The sequence below is a fragment of the Trichosurus vulpecula genome, chromosome 2 (assembly GCF_011100635.1).
Source record: "Trichosurus vulpecula isolate mTriVul1 chromosome 2, mTriVul1.pri, whole genome shotgun sequence".
Lineage (NCBI taxonomy): Eukaryota > Metazoa > Chordata > Mammalia > Diprotodontia > Phalangeridae > Trichosurus > Trichosurus vulpecula.
Genome location: NC_050574.1, coordinates 47,937,623 through 47,957,972, shown reverse-complemented (window position 1 = coordinate 47,957,972; position 20,350 = coordinate 47,937,623). Strand labels below are relative to the sequence as shown.

General features: G+C 43.5%; 1 protein-coding gene across 1 annotated transcript; it reads right to left on the bottom strand.

Annotated features, from left to right (window-relative positions):
* Nucleotides 1-4,270: 4,270 nt before the first annotated feature.
* Nucleotides 4,271-18,423, bottom strand: LOC118838856 (chymotrypsin-like elastase family member 2A). Its single transcript, XM_036746229.1, has 8 exons — nucleotides 18,356-18,423; nucleotides 17,120-17,208; nucleotides 14,302-14,399; nucleotides 11,698-11,826; nucleotides 9,624-9,760; nucleotides 7,150-7,295; nucleotides 5,678-5,830; nucleotides 4,271-4,288 (listed from the first exon to the last, which is right to left on the bottom strand). The coding sequence occupies exons 1-8, from the start codon at nucleotides 18,393-18,395 to the stop codon at nucleotides 4,271-4,273; spliced, it is 810 nt and encodes a 269-aa protein (XP_036602124.1). The 5' UTR covers nucleotides 18,396-18,423.
* Between the last annotated feature and the right edge of the window lie 1,927 nt (nucleotides 18,424-20,350).

The window sequence follows — 20,350 nt, the reverse complement described above, 5'->3', positions numbered from 1 at the left end:
TTATTGATTATTAGCTAGTCTAATTAATCAATTGATTATTAATTACTCAGAAACTCTTCTCTTGGGTTTTGTCATTTGTCACACCTTCTTGGCTGTCACTTCCTCTTTTGTCCATTAATCTTCATTACATGAAACTCCAGAGTAAATCTTAAGAAGTGGAACGAAGGGAGAGTGGAACCAAGATGGCGGCTGGAAAGCAGGGACTTGTGTGAACTCCCTGACAAGTCCCTCCAAAAACCTATAAAAATGGCTCTGAACAAATTCTAGAATGGCAGAACCCACAAAATAGCAGAGGGAAGCAGGACTCCAGCCCAGGACAGCCTGGATGGTCACTTGGTGAGGTCTATCGTACATGGAGCTGGGAGCGGAGGGGAGCGGGGCCCAGCGTGGGTGGCAGTAGGACCTACCAGACCGGGAGCCAGGGGGAACAGGCCCTAGCGCCCTGAATCAGTGAACTGTGGCAGTTAACAGACTTCTCAACCCACAAACACCAAAGACAACAGAGAAGGTTAGTGGGAAAAGCTGGGGGGAGTGAAAGGAGTTCACTGTTCAGCCACCGCCCCAGGGGCAGTGGAGGTGGTGCAGCTATAGAACTACAGCTGCAGTTGCTTCTGGCTCCAGACCCACCTGGAGGAATTAAGTGGCAGATCACAGCAGGAGTGCAGAGCCTGCTTAAGATCTGAGTCAGGTCTAGGTTGGCAGGTTCTTGGGGAAGGAGGAGTGCTGGTGTGGCAGAGCTGGCTGTATAGAAATAGCTCTGAAAACAACAGCGCATCCCCTCAAGCTTGGAACAAAGTACTCTTTACTCTACAAGCGGTCATACCCTGACGAAAAACTCAAGGGTCAAGTAAGTTGGCTGGGAACATGGCCAGGCAGCAAAAACCCGCTCAGATTCAGTCTCAGACTTTGGAATCTTTCTTTGGTGACAAAGAAGACCAAAACATACAGCCAGAAGAGGTCAACAAAGTCAAAGAGCCTACATCAAAAGCCTCCAAGAAAACATGAACTGGTCTCAGGCCATGGAAGAGCTCAAAAAGGATTTGGAAAAGAAAGTTAGAGAAGTACAGGAAAAATTGGGAAGAGAAATGAGAGTGATGCGAGAAAACCATGAAAAACAAGTCAATGACTTGCTAAAGGAGACCCAAAAAAAAAACACGGAAAAAATACTGAAGAAAACACCACCTTAAAAAATAGACTAACTCAAATGGCAAAAGAGCTCCAAAAAACCAGTGAGAAGAATGCCTTGAAAGGCAGAATTAGCCAAATGGAAAAGGAGGTCCAAAAGACCACTGAAGAAAATACTACCTTAAAAATTAGACTGGAGCAAGTGGAAGCTAGTGACTTGATGAGAAATCAAGATATTATAAAACAGAACCAAAGGAATGAAAAAGTGGAAGAAAATGTGCAATATCTCATTGGAAAAACCACTGACCTGGAAAATAGGTCCAGGAGAGATAATTTAAAAATTATTGGACTACCTGAAAGCCATGATCAAAAAAAGAGCCTAGATATAATCTTTCAAGAAATTATCAAGGAGAACTGCCCTGATATTCTAGAGCCAGAGGGTAAAATAGAAATTGAAAGAATCCACCGATCACCTCCTCAAATATATCCAAAAAGTAAACTCCTAGGAATATTGTCACCAAATCCCAGAGCTCCCAGATCAAGGAGAAAATACTGCAAGTAGACAGAAAGAAACAATTTGAGTATTGTGGAAACTCAATCAGAATAACCCAAGATCTAGCAGCTTCTACATTAAGGGATTGAAGGGCTTGGAATATGATATTCCGGAGGTCAGTGGAGCTAGGATTAAAAACAAGAATCACCTACCCAGCAAAGCTAAGTATCATGCTCCAAGGCAAAATATGGATTTTCAATAAAATAGAGGACTTTCAAGCTTTCTCAGCAAAAAGACCAGAGCTGAATAGAAAATTTAGCTTTCAAACACAAGAATCAAGAGCAGCATGAAAAGGTAAACAAGAAAAAGAAATCACAAGGAACTTACTAAAGTTGAACTGTTTTGTTTACATTCCTACATGGAAATATGATGTGTATGATTCATGAGACCTCAGTATTAGGGTAGCTGAAGGGAATATGCATATATATATATATGTGTATGTATATACATGTGTGTATATGTATGTATATGTGTATGTGTATATATACATAGACAGAGGGCACAGGGGGAGTTGAATATGAAGGGATGATATCTAAAAAAATAAAATCAGCTTAAGGGATGAGAGAGGAATATATTGAGGGAGGGAGAAAGGGAGAGATAGAATGGGGTAAATTATATCGCATAAAAGTGGCAAGAAAAAGCAGTTCTGTTGGGAGGGAAGAGGAGGCAGGTGAGTGGGAATGAGTGAATGTTGCTGTCATTGGATTTGACCTGAGGAGGGAATATCATACACACTCAATTGGGTATCTTACCCCACAGGAAAGAAGGAGGAAGAAGATAAAAAAGGGGAGATGATAGAAGGGAGGGCAGATAGGGGGAGGAGGTAATCAAAAGCAAACACTTTTGAAAAGGGACAGGGTCAAGGGAGAAAACTGGATAATGGGGGATAGGTTAGGAAGGAGCAAAGTATAGTTAGTCCTTCACAACAAGACTATTGTGGAAGGATTTTACACAATGATATGCATGTGGCCTATGTTGAATTGCTTGCCTTCTTAGGGAGGGTGGGTGGGGAGGGAAGAGGGGAAAGAATTTGGAACTCAAAGTTTTAAAAACAGATGATCAAAAACAAACAAAAAGTTTTTGCATGCAACTAGGAAATAAGATACCCAGCAATGGGTCGTAGATATTTATCTTGCCCTACAAGAAGGGAACGAAAAAGGGGATGGGAAGAGAGTGGGGTGACAGAAGGGAGGGCTGACTGGGGAACCAGGCAACCAGAATACATGCCATCTTGGAGTGGGGGGGGAGGGTAGAAATAGGGAGAAAATTTGTAATTCAAACTCTTGTGAAAATCAATGCTGAAAACTAACTATATTAAATAAATTAAATAAATAAATTTTAAAAGGCAAAAAAAAAAAAAGTGGAATGAAGTGTGCATCTCTGCTCAGCTCTTCCTTTTAGAATTTTTATCCTTCAGGCTCTAGTTCACATCCCACATCTTCTATGAGGCTCTCCCCCAACCCCCAGTACTCCCTCCCTCCCCACATTTATCAGGAGCGCTTCATTCATCACTCCCTTGATCCCTTTATTCCAGCCTCTGACACTTGCTAGCTTCTGTGGCTTGCAAAGAGGGGAGTTGGGACTAGGACCCAGTGCTCTTGGGCCCAGGCCTTCTCTTAGGTCAGAGAATTCAGAGCAACAAGACCTTAAGGATCATCTAGGCTAACCCTCTCATTTTATGGAGGGGGAAATAAAACCCAGTGGGCATGAGTGATTTGGCCAAGGTCACCCAAGAACTGAGGAGCAGGGCACAGATTTAAACCAAAGTCCTTTGTTTCTAGACCCAACACTCTTTCTGCTTCATCACATCGTTCCTTTGTAGTAATCGTCACCATCATCACCATCATTGTCACCATCATCATCATCACTACCACCATCATTGTCACCGTCATCACCATCATCACTATCTCTATCATTGTCACCATCATCATCATCACTACCACCATCACCATCGCTATCACTGTCATCGTCATCATCATCACTAACATTTCTATAGTGCCTACCATGTGCCAAGTACTGTGCCAAGTGCTTCACAAATGTCACCTCATTTGATACCCGCAGTGATCCTGGGAGGTAGGTTATATTATTATTCCCACTTTACAGTTAAAGAAACTGAGGCAGAAAGAGGTTACATAACTGCCCAGGATCACAACGTTAGTAAGTATCTGAGGTCAGATTTAGCTCAGGTCTTCTCGACTCCAGGTCATGTGCTCCATCCCCTGTGCTATTGGCTGCCTAATGTATTGTTTCTTAAAAAGCTTCATGTGACAAAGGTATTGGTTTATCCTCTGGAATGTTGGAATCAGCCTGCAATGGGAATGTGTCAGAAACCATGGGTGCCATCTCAATGCTGTCTATGACCAAAGGACCCACTTTCCTCCAGGATCCCAGGAGGGGAAGGACGTGATGTTTGGCCAAGAACCCACTCCAACTACATCAGTAAGTTTCTGGTTATATCTCTTTTATTTCCTTTTCCCTTTACAATGGGCCCATTTCCCAGGATGCTCTGGTTAGTATTGTGCATCAGTAAGTTTCTGGTTATATCTCTTTTATTTCCTTTTTACAATGGGCCCATTTCCCAGGATGCTCTGGTTAGTATTGTGCAATCACCTGTGGAAGATACAAGAGAGGAGTTCAGGAAGGAAGGAGCTTTTGTAGCTCTCTGCCCTACAAACTTGTCTATCAATATCAGAAGGCCCAAGAGGGCAGCCAGCTGTACTCAGAGGATTTCAAACATTTTCACAGGGTGGTGAAGTAGGCAAGAAATGTTTCCAGCTTTCATTTGCTCTTCTTCTAAGTCATGGAAATTCTCTTGGTCCAGTAGTCCCCTGCAATCCCTAGCCCAGGTCATTCTTTTTGTTTTAAAATTTTTTATCTAATTTTGTTTTTTTAAAAAGTTGTATCACATTTATTTTCAAACACTTCTCTTTTAGATCCCTTCCTTGTGGGACATTGTTGTAGCAAAGATTGGCAAAAGTGGTTTTGCAGAACTAATCAACACATCAACTATGTCGGCCAGAATATGCAGTTGTCCATACCCACCTCTGCAAATGGTAGAGGGATGGGCATTTTCTCAACTCTTCTCTGGGAGAAGCTCGGCCTTTGTAATATCATTTCCTCCACTGAAAGCTTCCTAAATGTTTAGGTCTGCCTCCCTTATTTCAATTTTTCAATGATTTGATTTTCTCCATCAAGAATTCTTTTGATGTTCAGAAATCATGGCTTGTTGCCTCCTATGTTCAGAGCGTATCCCAGGTGGTAACAATCAGGGCTTTTGTGCCACTGTCTGACCATGAATTTCATTCTTTTCTCCTCTATCAAGGGATAATCTTTGTCCTAAAGTTTTATGATCCAAGGTTACTTCTAGTTCTAATAGTTTATGTTCTCATATTTTGTTACGAAGCCCCTTTTAGCTCTGACATTCTCTCTCCTAAGAACCCTCCTAGCTCTGACATTCTGTGTTCTAAAGGCACTCCCATTTCTGACAATCTGTGTTCTAAGGCCCCTCTAAGCTTTGATATTCTGAGTTCTAAGGCCTCTACCAGTTCTGAAATTCTGCATTCTGAGGACGCTCCCAGTTCTAACATTCTGGATTCTAGGAGCCCTCCCAGCATCGCTATTCTGTGTTCTAAAGGCCCTTCCAACCCTGATGTCCTGTGTTCTAAAAGACCTCCCATCTCTGACATTTTCTGTTCTAGTGCTCCCTTTCAGCCTTTATATTCAAAGTTTTATGATTCTATTTAATCCCCAAATGTTCCACTTCGAAGTCCCTCTGAGTTCTCCTAATCTGTGTTCTAAGATCTCTTCTAGCTCTAATGTTCTTTGGTTCTTTTATGTAACTCATTTCCTTCCCTTCCCTCAGGACTAAACTACTTCACCAGAAGGCAGAGTGGCTGCTCTTCAGACCTCACATGCCCATCTTTCCATGCATGTGTTCATACTGTGGCCAAGGAAGCAGAGCAGGGCTCTGGCCTTGGGAAACAGGTGGAAACCTCTTACCTTTTCGATCCAGTCATTGTAGTTGGAGACCCGGGTGAAGACAGAGGGTTTCTGATAGTAGTTGCAGCCAAGTGATGAGCCAAAGCTCACAATGCCATGCACTTCCCAGTGACCATCATCTGCTTGGCAGTTCAGTGGGCCACCAGAGTCTCCCTGAGGGGAACCCAGGGTTCAATGAGATTGGATTAAGGGTCTTTGGGGGGATGTCTTAAATAGACATAAGTTGGCTTTTCCAATAAGTTCATAGCTTGTCTATACAACACAAATCTTTAATTTATTTGGTTGTAATACATGTCATTCTGGCTCTGGAAAGGGAGAAGCCAATAAAAGAGGTGCCTACAGCATGGTAGGGCTCTAACGTGATGCTGGAGTAGGTGTTTTGTCCTTCAGACAGAATTGTGAAAGGGTTCCTGTTCATCGCCATGGGCAGAATGACTAGGACTGGGCTTTGAGGGATGTGAAAGAGTCCCTGGCCCTCTAATATCTCCCTCAGCAGCAGGCCTGACATTATGTCTAAGTTTTGACCATTCCTTTGGAAATGTGGTTGAAATGTCAGAATTTCTGGGAAATTTCTTCTCAACGCATTCTCAGCTATTAACACCAAAAAATGTAGGGTTTAGGACCATAGTCTGAGAGGTGGACCTTAAAGGGCTTCTTCTCTAATCCCTTTATTTTATAGTTAAAGAACTGGAGACTTGGAGTAGATAAATGACTTAACATCACAGGGTAAAAACTACGATAATGATGATTGTATTTGACCATACTTGTGAAATGCTTTACTCACATTATCTCATTGAAGCCTACCAACTGAAGTCATTGAAGCCAACCTTTGTGAGGTGGACCCTACAGGCATTCTTTGTCCTCATTTTAGAGATGAGGAATCTCAATGAGATGAAATTTTTGCTGTTGTTATTGAGTCTTGTCTGACTCTTTGGGACCCCATTTGGGGTTTTCTTGGCAAAGATATTGGAGGAATTTACCATTTCCTTCTCCAGCTCATGAGACAAACGGGGTTAAGTGAACTGCTCAGGGTCATGCAGCTGGTAAGTGGTTGAGGCCAGATTTGAACTCATGAAGATAAGCCTCCCTGAGTCCAAACCCAGTGGTCTACCCCCTGTGCCATCTAGCTGCAAGATTAAATTGTTGTGCTGTAAGTTGCATGGATTCAAATCTTTCCAGCAATCTTTGTGTCATTGCTCATAGGGTCAAAATTGTAATGTTGGGTAAGACCTCAGAGACTGTATGGTCAAGTTTCCTCCTTTTTCCAATAGGTAACAAACCCAGGGAGGTTGTTTAAGGTCATAGAGACAAGAAGATACAGGGAGGCTTTGGGGCCAGGTTCTAATTCCCTGGCCAACCAGCTTCTCATCTATCTGGAATGAAACAAGTGTGGCCCTGACTGTGTGACTCATTTCTGGTCAGGGAATGGGGTGTGTAGGGGGAAAGGAGATGTGCCCATTTTCCACACTTACATTGCAACTGGAGGTCACACCATCACCACCGGCACACACCATGGAGTTTTTCACAGAACTGCCCCACCAGTTGGAGCGGGAGCAGGTGGAATAATCTACCACTAACAAGCGAGCCTGCTGCAAGATATCTGGGGCAACTCCATTGGCTGGAAGGAGAACAGAGAATGAAGGAGTTCGTGAGGAGGAGGTCTCATGAGGAACATGGGGCTCTGGAAATTATAGAAGCATCAAATGATACTACGAGGAAGAGAAAGGAATTGTGGGAAGGAGAGGGACCTGCCCAAAGCTACCCTTCCAGTGAGTGGGAGGAGCTGGGACTCAAACCCAGATCTTCTGAAAGACCAAGGCTCTTTGGATTCCCAGGATCAGGAAAGCATCCTTCAAATATCTCCAGCATAGCTTCCTCAAAGGTGACAAAATGCCAACTGTAATACTAGTAGCCTGCATTTCTTTGGCACCGTAAGGTTGAGAAGTTCTTTCCTCACAACTTCCCCATGAGGGAGAGTGTGCAAATATTGTTATCTCTATTTTACAGATGGGGAAATTGAGTCTCAGAGAGAAGTGCCTCCTTTTGAGTTGCAGCTAGTGTATGGCAAAGCAGGAATTTGAATCCAAATTATCTTTCTCAAATTCATAGGATCCTATATTTAGGGCTAGAAATAAACTTAGAGTCCTTTCCTCTCATTTACAGATGAGAAAACTGAGGCCTGTGTGTGTTGGTCAAAGTCACATAGGTAGTGAGCATCAACAGGTGATGACATAGAAACATACAGGATTATGGGCTTCTGGGCAAATTCCCCAGGCAACTCTCTACGACTAATGATGGGAAGGTGCCCATCTGCTTCGGTAGAGGAAGTGTCCTCTCCAGAAGCTCCCTGAGGACTGACGAGATCGGAAAGTCTGGTTAAAAAATTAATAAAGAAAACAAACCCCAAAAAGAAAACCTCTGACTTCAAAGCCTGTGTTCTTTCAACTGTCCTGTACTGCCTCACCAATCTTGGAGATCCCTTCCAGTTTTCAGTCCCATGAGGGACTGTTGCCCGTTTTGGCTCTGTGATAAATGAGGAAATAGAGGTTCAAAGGCCATTGGACCATAAGACTTAGAGCTGGAAGGGATAGTTAGTTATGTAGTCCAATCCCCTCATATTACATGCCAGGAAACTGAGGCACAGATTGAGAGTGCGACTTGTCTAGGACATATGTCTATCAAGTAGTACATTTGGGATGTGAACCCCTATATTCTGACTCCTAGTGTATGCTCTTTCTCCTTTGACCACTAAATTGGTGGGTATTTGTTGCATTGTCATCTTAGTTAACAGCTAAGTATCTTAACATTTGGTTTCAATTTCACCTTTCAATGCCACCTTTAATTGGCATGTAATTGACATAGGATTTATATCTCTTTCCTAGACTCCAGAGGCACTTATTTAAGGTGAACCCAAGAGATATCATTTCACTTGCGGAGGTATTGAGGTGTAATGGAAGAGACCCGCATTAGAGTCAGAGGACCTGGGTTCAAATTCTGACTGTTATCTACAATTTGATGACCTTGGGTCAGTGACTCCATTTCCCCTGGTTTGTTTCCTCATCTGGAAAATGGTGGAGTTAGAATTGATGGCCTCTGAGGTGACTTCAGCCGAGAGTGTGCTGGAGTCAGCTCCTACTTAATTCAGAGTGCCAATTGTTAAATTTCCTGTGTGAGCATTTATATCATGGAAAGAAGCACATGTTATCTATAAATCAGGGTTAGAGTTGTAGTTTTGTTTATTTTCTAGACTTAAGAAAGTGCTGGAGAAAATGTAAATACTACAGCTTAAATTTAAAAGTGGGTTCTTCCCTGCACCTTCCTCCCCTCAGAGAGCCAGCTTTTAAGCATTTACCAGCCCATCTGTGCTTCCTGCTTCAGATCCTATAGAATCTTCCTTCTACAATTGTTCCTTCCTTAGTGACACTGACCTGCATTCCTGACCCCAGAATTGCATATCAGAAGAAGATCAGGGACGCCCAGAGTCAGGGGGAAAAGTGAAAAAGGTTGATGGACCCTGAGAAGCTTTGCAGGGTTCCAGGGGCCCTGAGGCCAAGGTTGGGAGATCAGTGACTGCTCTGGATTCCAATCTATGGCCGTGTGGTTTAACAGGATGGACCCTGGGTTTGTTCTCAGAAAACCCGGGCTCAAACCCCACCTCTTCTATATAGTAACTTGGTCACTTCCTCCTCTCTAGCCCTTTATAATGAGGGGAATCACCATTACACTCTCCAAACCCCTTTCAGCTCTAAATCTTGGGGTGACTTTCTCCACCTTATTTTAGCATTCTCTGCTCCCTGTCACCTTTCTCCAATCAGGCTTGGGCAATTGAGTGGGGAGAGAGCCTCCCAGGTTTTTGGCCTCCTTCAAGTGATTGAGTCAGGACTGGCTCCTTTCCCTTCAGGACCACTATCCTGCTGTCGCTTCCCACATCTGGTCTCCCACTTACTTTGCAGCAGTCCCCAGCCTGTGACGTAGCAGGCATAGTTGTTGGGCAGGATAGTACCAGCAGCAGGCAGGCAGCCCAGCTGAATCTTGTCACTCAGAGAGACAGAGCTGGCCAGTTTGACCATGGCGATGTCATACCTGAGTGTGAGAGAGAGAAGAGAGAAGGTCTGAAGAGATTGGGCTTCTGGCCAGCTTTGTTCCCCAATTTAACCTGAGTTCACTCCAACAAAATGGAACCAGCCCAGAGTATTGTGCTCTCCTATCTTGCGCGCACGCACACACACACACACACACACACACACACTCACACTTACACATGATGGTTAGGCAAGGATGAGGTGAAACCTGTGTTGTTGCAGGAAGTACTTGCATCCATGAACTCACAGATCCATTGGGATCTGGGACTTGGAGTAATGGTGATCTCTAAGCACTTGGAAGGAATGTTTGGAATGTAGTTGAAAACTATCAGATTAGTAGGTCTCCCTGACTCTTGTCCCTTTCTTCTCAATTCTATCGTTAGGCCAAATGGACATGGTTAAAGCACTGGTTTCCTTGGGTCCCTCCCTGCTCAGAGACCTTTGGTGGCAGACTCCTTATCAGAGAATCAGAAACCATCAGAGCCCAAAAGGACTTTGGAAGTCATTCAGAGGTGTCAAATTCCCATGCCTCATGTAGACAAGCAAAATTCCCAGGTGCATCATAAACCAGAGTAAAATGCAATCAAGAAAAATGTTGAAAAATAATTGGGAATTGGGAAAAAAATAGAAGTACGGTGTAACAAAATCCTGTTAATTTGTGATTTTCTAAGTCCATATGACACTGGCAGGCATCAATTTCTATTTAAATCTGACACCACTGAAAATTTCTAAACCATGAGAAGTTCAACACAACAGGAGGCAATGTGTCACAGAGGAAAGCCTGCCTGGACATAGAATGCTCTGACCTAAGGGTCAAAGGATCTGAATTCTAATTCTGGCTCTGTCATTTACTACTTGTGTGTACAAATCACTAAAATGTCTCTATGCCTCAGATTCCTCATCTGTATAATGAGAGAATTGTACTAGATGGCCTCTAAGGTCTCTCTAGCTTTCTGTGGTTAGGATACTATGATTTTAAGGAATTGGTACTTATTCCATTTGCGGAGAGATCTTAGAGTTAGGAAATATTTTCTTACCTTGTGTCTAAACAGGATTATCTACAACTCCATCCACACTCTCTCCCGCAACCCCTGCTTTAAGAAACTCTGGCTTCCTTTCACAAGTCTTATTTTCTGTAGACAGCCTTTCCCAGTCCCCCCAGCTGCTAGTGCCTTCACTGCTGAGATTACTTTCCATTGATTCTGTATAGATCTTGTATACATCTAGTCATTTATATGTTTGTCTTCTCTATTAGAATGTGAGCTCTATGAAGGCAGGGACTATCTTTGCCTTTCTTTGTATCTGTAGAACTTGGCAAAGTACTTGACACATAGTAGGTGTTTAATAAATGTTTGTTGACTGACTTCCATGAGACAGAACTTCAGATAGACAGATAAAGCATTTATCAAATGCTTCAGATACTGGAGACAGTGGTCACATCTCCCCAAAGTTTTCTCTAAGCTGAATATTTCCAGTCTGATAAGTGATCCTTGCATCATGTTAAGCGAATCGAATATTACTTATTAGATCTGTCCTGCAGGGGTGTTTTCCCACATAATGTTTGAATTGATTGGCTGCTGAGGTCTCTCTCAACCCCGAGATTCTGTGATTCTCCTTCTTAAAGTCTCCTTCCTATCTGGTTACTCTCATCTGGACATGCTGCAGTTTGTCAATGTCCTTCCTAAAATGTGGCTGTAGATGTGACCTGTGATCTGTGGTCTGTCTGGTGGGACTATCACTGCTCTTATAGACATTTTCATGCATTCCTTTACATACATTCTAAGTAACTAAGCATATTGTCATCAGAGTTCATCTGTTTTTCCCTAGCAGGTTAAGGCACTGGCCAGAGGGCATCTTCTTCCTCAGCCTTACTGCCTTCCATAAGAACCCTTTCCCTCTTCCCAATTCAACCCAAAGAAGAAGATGCCCTTAAGGTACCCATTGGCAACGTTGTTAGAATTCCAGCTCCCATGAATCACTGCCTTTGTAACACTGACAGCAAGAGATCCTTGCTCATTAGTGGACAGGCTGTGTCTCCCAAGCAGCACTCGGTACGTCTTAGAAGAGCTGCAGAAAAGAGAAGAGAGAGGGCAAGAGGGTCAGCTTTGCAGGGAGTGATGCTCATCAAGACCATGAACAAGCATTGCAGTTTTACATCTGAGACCAATCTTTGACCCTCACAGGTCCCCAAGAGCCCCAAACAAGGGCTTGTGACAATTTGAACCAAGACTATTTCGTGGACTCTTGTCCTGGGTGTTCTTCGATGATTCTGGGGGAAATTTAAAAGACCTGTGATTTCATGGTGCATCCTCTGCTGATCCAGGAATTCCCAGTGCTTCCATATCCTGGAACAGTGGTTCTCAAACTTTGTTATATGGTAGAACCCACCAGATTAAAAACAAAGAAACAAACAAAAAACTCTGGCTAAGTCAAATCCTTTAAAATTATAATTTTTTAAGGTTTACTAAGAAACAACATATTCAATTGGGTGGTGCAGTGGATAGAGCTGGGCCTGGAGACTGGAAGACTTGAGTTCAAATCTGGCCTCAGACACTAGCTGTGTGACCCTGGACAAGTCACTTAATCCTGTTTGCCTCAGTTTTCTCATCTGTGAAATGAGCTAGAGAAAGAAATGGCCAACCACTCTCATGTCTTCACCAAGAAAACCCCAAATAGGGTTATGAAGAGTCAGACATGACTGAAATGACTGAACAACAACAAGAAATAACATAAAGTTCATTACACAAACAAACAAAACTTTGAGTGTTTCATGGTTCCTTGTCACAAGGTTTGAGAAACATTGCCCTAGGAGATGTTTGGATGAGTGAGTGTCTCTAGCCTAAAAAGGCTTGCTCAGACTGAGGTCATGGTGTAGTGGAAAGAGTGACTGACCTGGAGTTTGGGATCTAGGTTTGAATTCTGGCTTTGACATTTACTAGCTGTGGGACCCTGGGAATACCACTTCTGTCCTTGTAGCCTCTGTTTCCAAATGTGTAAAACAAGGCAGATGGACTAGACCTGGGGGTTCTTGACCTGGAGACCATGAATTTGTTTTGAAAAAGATTTTGATAACTGTATTTCAGTATGTTTGAAATCTTATGTACTTTATTTTGTCCTTTTAAAAACATGATTCTGAGAAGGAGTCTATAGGTTTCACCAGATCCTGCCAAAGGGATCTAGGACACAAAGACAGTTAAGAACCTCTAGTAGATGCTCTCTAAAGAAGCTCCTATTGTATGGTCAATGAACCTACACTCTGGTGCTGAGCCTTGGCTGGCCTTCAGATCATAGACACCCTGTCCATTCTTGGCCCTGAACTTGAAGCCTCTAGAAATTGGGAGGATTGGCCCAAGCAGGTCTGCTGTCATGGACTTTGAGAACACAAAGCCATGTCTATGCCAAGGTGAAGTATTGGAAGGGAACTTTAGTAGAGGAATCAGAGAGAGAGAAAGAGGGAGAAAAAGTGAGATACAGGCAGAGGAGAGAGAGAGAGAGAGAGAGAGAGAGAGAGAGAGAGAGAGAGAGAGATGAGGAAGATGAGGAAGATGAAAAGAAGGGAGGAAAAGAGAGGTTGGGAGGAAGAGAGACAGAATATGAGAGAGAGATCGAGAGGGAGAGAGAGCGAGAGCGAGAGAGTGAGAGAGAGAGAGAGAGAGCGAGAGAGAGAGAGAGAGAGAGAGAGAAAGAGAGAGTGAGATAGAGAGAGGGTGAGGGTGGGAAAGAGAGAATAGAGGATGAGAGGGAGGAAGGAAGAGAGAGAGACAGAACACAATATTTTCCCCATTTTAGGGGGGTGAGGGGGCAAGGCATGGCAATTGGGGTTAAGTGACTTGCCCAAGGTCACACAGCTAGTAAGTGTGTCAAGTATCTGAGGCCAAATTTGAACTCAGGTCCTCCTGACTCCAGGGTCAGTAATCTACTCACTGTACCACCTAGCTGCCCTTACTTTCCCTTTCTTAATACTCTTTAATTTCAGTGTAAATGGGCAGTCCAATCTAACTGTTTTCTGCCTTTCTTTACTCCTGGTTATGGAAGAAGCCCAACTCAAAGACAGAGTCAACTCCATCTCAGACCCTGAGGCTAACATTAGGAAGTTTTATGTCTCTTCTTCTGAAACACAAACTGTCCCACAGGTCCAGGGGCTAATTGGTTGGCAACCCAACATGGAAATGTATTTCTTGCATGCTACAAATATTGGTGAGGAAATGGCTTGTATTCAGAAGCCTACTTGCCCTACAGAGATGCCCTTCTCAATGTGCCAACTGGTATTTCCTTCTGTCTTGGCTTGGAACTATGAATGAAACACAGCCTTTTTACTGACTTGTACCCTAAGTTGCAAACAGTAAGTTGTTCCCTGTACCCCCACAAAAGAATTTAATTCACTCTAGGCAAGTCACTTATTTATTTGCAAGGTTCCTTTAAAGAGTTTAAGTTAAACAGACATACTGATGATCAGTTTGATCATTCAGGCCCCAAGTGCCAGAAATAAGTGTTTGCCAATGGTGGGAGACACAGATTGGATAGCAATCCTAGAAGACTTACCTGATGCAGTGAGCAGCTGTCAATACCCAGTTCTCAGCTATCAGGGTTCCCCCACAGGTGTGACTCCATTTACCATTGGAACTGTATTGAAGAGAGACCTGAGTGGAAAACACAGACTATAAAGGTGCTGGGAAATCTAGGTGTATGCCAGTCAGTCAGCCAATAAAACATTTTTAAGCACCTACTATGTGCCAAGCTTTGTGTTAAGTGCTGGGGTACCAAAAAGGGCAAAAGACAGTCCTTGCCTTCAAGGAGCTTGCCATCTAATAGGGGAGACAGCATACAAATAATGTATAAACTAGCTCTACACAGGATAAATAGGACATAATTGACAGAGGGAAGCTAATAGTACTAGCAGGGGTTGGGAAAGGTTTCTAGTAGAAGATTTCGGTTGGGACTTGAAGCCTGTAGGCAGAGATGAGGAGGGAGACCATTCCAGGCATGAGAGACAGCCAGAGCAATAGTCTGGAGCCAAGAGATGGAGGGTCTTGTTAGAACAATCAGGAGGCCAGTGCCAGTGGATCAGAGTATATATTGGGGAGTAAGGTGTTAGAAGACAAGAAAGGCAGAAGGGTGCTAGGTCAGGAAGGGCTTTGAATGCCAAAGAGAGGCTTTTCTATTTGGTCCAGGAGGTGATAGGGAATGACTAGACTTTACTGAGTAGGGGACAGAGGAGGGGAGTGTGACATGGTCAAACCTGCACATTAAGAAGATCACTTTGGCTGCTGAATGGAGGATGGACTGGAGTGTTGGAGAGACTTGAAGCAGGCAGACCCCCCAGGAGGTGATTTAACTAGTCCAGGGGCGAGGAGGTGAGGGCCCTGCCCCAGAGCAGTGGCATCTGCTTTCCCCCTTCTCTTCTCCTGAATAGAATTCCCTTCCCTCTGAGAGTTGGGGCTGCCTCATCCCTCAGCCATTTGAGTGACTTGGTTTTGTCATTAATCAGTCACTCAATTTAATAAGCACTAATCCAATGCCAAGATCCTTAATATCTTCCTTCTGTGCAACAGCTCAGTCCTACTTTCCCTTCCTCCTTTGCTGCCAGTTCTGCTGGTGATGTCCCTACTCCTTCTTCTTCATTGGAAATCTATCCTTTGTTCCATACTTGCTCTGCCTTTCATAAGAGCTCCTCAGGGCATGACCTCATTCAGGCAGAGCAAACTTCTTAGGGCACCTAATTGGAATGTCTTTGATTGGTTCCAGAAGATGTCTAGCCCTTGATCATACCTAGTTAGCCGTTAAGATTGTAGTTGTTGTTTCTCCTTCATTCTCAAAGAAGACCATTGGATCAGCAGGTGATGCTATGACATTCAAGTGAGTTGGATTTAAATGAGGGAGGGCTGTGCACACTCACCAGCTTCAGTTTCTCCCCCAGAGCCATCTGGTCTAGTGGCAAGCTATAGATCAGGACAACTGGAGACTGTCCAGCTTAGGAAGGATATTAATGAAGTGGATGATCATCCAGGATAGGGAAGAGCCTACAGCTTGGGAATCAGCTGAAGGAATCTGGACTTTTACAAGAGAAATTTTCTCTCTTGATAAATGTATCAGGATTTCGTATCCTGACAATTACTTTAAATGGGGTGATTTGATTGATTTATTCAACTGATCCCACCTTACATTACACACACACACACACACACACACACATGTAGAGTGTCCATCCACCATTGAAGCCAACCTGGGTGGTGATTACAGATTGTTTATAGATTGTAGGCAAGGCTAAAAACCAGGTCTAGAAGATTCAAGTTAGGTTCCAAGGAAGGAAAATATAGAGAACATGTGAGAACCATAGGTTATAGCTTATAACCAGGATTCAGGAGCAAAGAATATATGGAATTCTATAATCAAGCTAAAGAGGTTGGTCAAAGCCAAGCACAGAGATCCTTTGATAGACTTCCTGCTTTAACAGTATCTGGTGGCTAACTTTCTAGATTTGATTAGCCAATTGGAGAAAGACTTTGACTGTTGATGTGTAACACCTGGAAGACTGGGCCTTCCAGAATTCTGTATGAAAGACTCCTTGAAATCAGTGATCTGTTTGATGGGGCTTTGGAGTCCTGTCATCCAGAGATTTCTGTAATCATCATGGGGTTTATAGCCTGGCACTATGACTGGAAGCTTTGGGAAAGGTTGGGAGGGAAGGGGCAACATTGTTTGGTGGAGATGGGGACAAAGCTGGGGATGACAGATTTCAGACATTTGTTCAGATCCAAATATTCTTCCTACCTTTTTAAAGGTGGTAGGGGTGGCAGAGGGCATGGGCCTGACAGTGGTCCAAATGTGGAGACAGGAAGGGCTGCTCCATAGCACAACAAGGGAAAGGGGAAGGGCTAATGGGTTCCCCAATCACCTCTTCATGCCCCCCACCCAAGTGATCGCGGGTGAAGTAGGACTCAGAAGCTGCCCATCCTACTCTTGTGTCTTTGCTTAAACAAAGGCGTGTCTAGGTAATGGCCGTGAGCTCTTTGGGAGCTTTGGGAAAATGGGAGAACACCTGGAGAATAAGCAATGATAAAACATTATCGTACCTAATGTTTAAGACAGCAGCCATTTCCTTCTCCCTGTGCATCCTGCTTCCTGACCCAACCAATTAAATCAATAAAGCAATTACTGTATAGCAAAGCCTTACTTAAATGTGGTTTAAATTATCACATAATAATTGCCTATAAGAGTGCTTTTATAACATTAGTAATATATGCACTTATAAAAAGGTACTTAGAAGTCACCTTCTGCCAAGATGTGGAGTACCCTAGATGACAACCCATCCTGCCTAATCCTAATTCCAGGTAGGGCTGGGGAGGGGGTAATTACTGACCTGCCAGGGCCAACTGTTGGGCTGCACATCTTCACCTCCAACTACCCTGGTTACACTGGGCTGGTAGGTGGGGACCCCACAGCCTAGAACTAAAACACAGAGGGAGAGTTAAAAAGACCAGATGAGATATCATCAAACCAAGCCACCCCATTGGCCCATATAGCCACATCATCTAGCCGTGGCCCTGACTCCACACCTGTGATGATAGAATACACAGCCAAGGACGGATAATGGGAGGTGGTCTTGACCATCTCTCTGACTTGATACCCAGTGATTCCTTGGAACTCCTCTCTAGTTCTTTATACCCCACAAGACTGATAACCATGAAGGATAAAATGACCAAGAAGCGGTGACCCATGTGATAAGGAATGTGGGAGACTAGAACCCGGAAGAAAGTGACCGAATGACAATAACTCACATTTCTATAACACACTTAAAAGCATCAAGTACTTTGCTCATCTTCCCCTTTGACATAGGTAGTGTACTATTATGACCCCCATTTTACAGAAGGTGACACTAAGGCACAGAGAGGGAGGGAAGTGATGTGTTCAGGTTCACACAGCTAGCAAATACTAACCTGGGATCTGAACTGGGTTACTCCTGATTATAAATCTCACCTAATGGGAAGGTGAGATTTTCCACATAATGGAAAGATACTAGATTTGGAGTCAGAGAATTAGGTTTGAATTCTGGCTCTGTTGGTTCTGGCCAGTTTGAACTGGGGTTAAGTCACTCCCTCTCTGGAACTCAGGTCCCTTGTCTATAAGGGAGGGCATGGCATGAATGAGGCGGTCTGGTATATATGTTCTCAAAGGGTGGTCTCTGAGACTCTTTCAGGAGGTCAATGAGTTCAGAATTATTTTTGTAATAATATTGACGTTTTATTTTCCAACCTGGTGAAAATTAATAGACAGCACTCACATAAGCTCTAGGGGGGAGGGAAGTCCTCCAAAAATTTTTAAAAATAATTTTAATAGTATAAAGGCTTCCTGCAACTGCTGGATTGGTAGATAAAGAGCCACCCTGGAATCTGGATGACCTTAATTAAAATCCCATGTTAGAGACTTTCTGTGTGATCCTGGGCGAGTCACTGAACTTTTTTGTACCTCAGTTTCCTCATCTGTAAAATGAGGAGGTTGGACCCAATGGTTTTTTCCCTGCTCTAAATCTGATGATTTTTCTCTCTAAATATTTCACTCCCTGCTTCTCCCAGTCCCCTCCAGCCACAAGTTTTACCTCCAGCCACCAGCGCTGAGACCAACAGGAGCTTGATCATGGTGCCTCTTTAGATTTCCTTTAAGACTGAGGAGAGGCCAAAAAGAAGGTCCTAGTTATACTGGAGCTCTTATCATCAGCCTAAGATATGCACAGAACACAAGTGGGGTTTTTCTCAGGATTTGATGAAAAAAAGGTGTTTGTCCATTTTTTTTCTTCTCAATATCTGCTACCCACTTCCTTGGAAATATTTAAGCAAAATATTAGGATTGGACCATCAAGTTCAGATGCCACCTGCTTTGTGAGACATGATGGTATATGTTTGGGGTAAAAATAGGACGACTTTATATCTCTGAAAATACGTATTAACTAAACAGAAAAAGACGATTAATGAATTGGTCATACATTTTAAAAAACCCTGTAAAATAACAGATTAACTAGCTTATAAGAATCACAAGGTAAATTTGAAAATTAGAGCCGAATTGGCAGATGAGAACGATTTATTCCAATGGCCATGAAGGTGGCTGGAGCAGGTGCCCTGGATCTCTTAGAGTTTGATCAGACATTGAAGACTTCAAGGTCATCCACTGCTTTCCAGGCCATAGCCAGTTGTCCTGACTCTTTTCTTGCTGCTGAACTTCAGTATCTCTGGAAGAGAGAGTGAGGGTGACGATTATGAAACTCTGTCTCACTTATATCAATTTATGCACATGTTAAGACATCACCCTCTTTTAAAAAGGACAAACAACAACAGGGGAAGTGCATTGTTCTTTAAAAACACAGAAGGATGCAGTGAGTAGAGCAAATATGACAGTCCCTGCTCTCAAGGAGCTCATAGTCTAATGGAGAAGACAACAAACAAACAAATATTTAGAGACAAGGTATGTACAGAATAAATGGCAAGTAATTAAGAGAGGGACTGTCATTAGAATTCAGGGGAATCAAGAAAGGCTCCCTATGGAAGATGAGATTTTGTTGGAACTAGAAGGAAGCCAGGGAAGCCTGGTGGACATGAGAACGTAGAGTGTCCTAGGCCTGAGGGACAGGCAGAGAAAATGCCTCGAGCCCAGAGAGGAGTTTTGTTCATGGAATAGCAAGGAGACCAGTGTCACTCGATGAAAGAACACCTAGTATGATTAAGGTATGAGAAGACTGGAAAGATAGGAGGTTGTTAGGTTAGGAAAGCCTTTGAATGAGAAGCAGAGGATTTTGATTTTGATCCTGGAGGCCTGCTGCCAAAAAAACAAGGGGGAACGTACTTTTCACTGCCCTTGTCAACACCTGATAGTCTTCAGTTGTCCTGTCAACCTGAGAAAAGGATCAGGTGAAAACTGATTAGGGACCTGGCTTTGCTTCTACCCCTCACTTCCTGGGAGAGGCCTTGGGTCAACATGGTGCCATTTTTCAAGACCCTTGGCATTGGTGACGCAGGGACCAGTTCTGGGCTCTGGGAGCATTGACACATGTAGACATCTTTGTTTCTCTGCATCAGGTAGTAAGTGGCCTGTCAGTTAGTCCCCGTATCAGTCAATTAGCATTCCTTGAGGGAAGGATTACTGGGTCCTCTGCACAGGTCTGGAAGGTGTGTGGGGAAAGAAGAGAAGAAGATGCAGAATCTGTCCTTGGGAGCTGGACAAGATCAAGGGTGAAGAGTTGCAGGGGCCTCAGAGGCCATCTCAATCTGTGCCTCAGTTTCCTGGCATGTAATATGAGGGGATTGGACTACATAACTAACTATCCCTTCCAGCTCTAAGTCTTATGGTCCAATGGCCTTTGAACCTCTATTTCCTCATTTATCACAGAGCCAAAACGGGCAACAGTCCCTCACGGGACTGAAAACTGGAAGGGATCTCCAAGCTCCACTCATTCACTCATGACTTTCAAGATGTCCCTGCTTGTTTTTGCTTTTCTTTGAATGTTTTTTTAAATGTTTTATTGTTCTGCCTCTGTTTCTCTCTCTCTCTCTCTCTCTCTCTCTCTCTCTCTCTCTCTCTCTCTCCCTTCCTTCTTTCCTTC

Bases quoted from the DNA above. Each gene is read 5' to 3' on its own strand.
- LOC118838856 (XM_036746229.1), bottom strand. From the start codon at position 18,395: ATGATCAAGCTCCTGTTGGTCTCAGCGCTGGTGGCTGGAG. The intron at 9,761-11,697 runs GTACCTTAAGGG...TCTCACACTCAG, and splicing joins TCTAACAACGTTGCCAATGG to GTATGACATCGCCATGGTCA. The intron at 5,831-7,149 runs GTAAGTGTGGAA...GGTTCCCCTCAG, and splicing joins GTGTGACCTCCAGTTGCAAT to GGAGACTCTGGTGGCCCACT.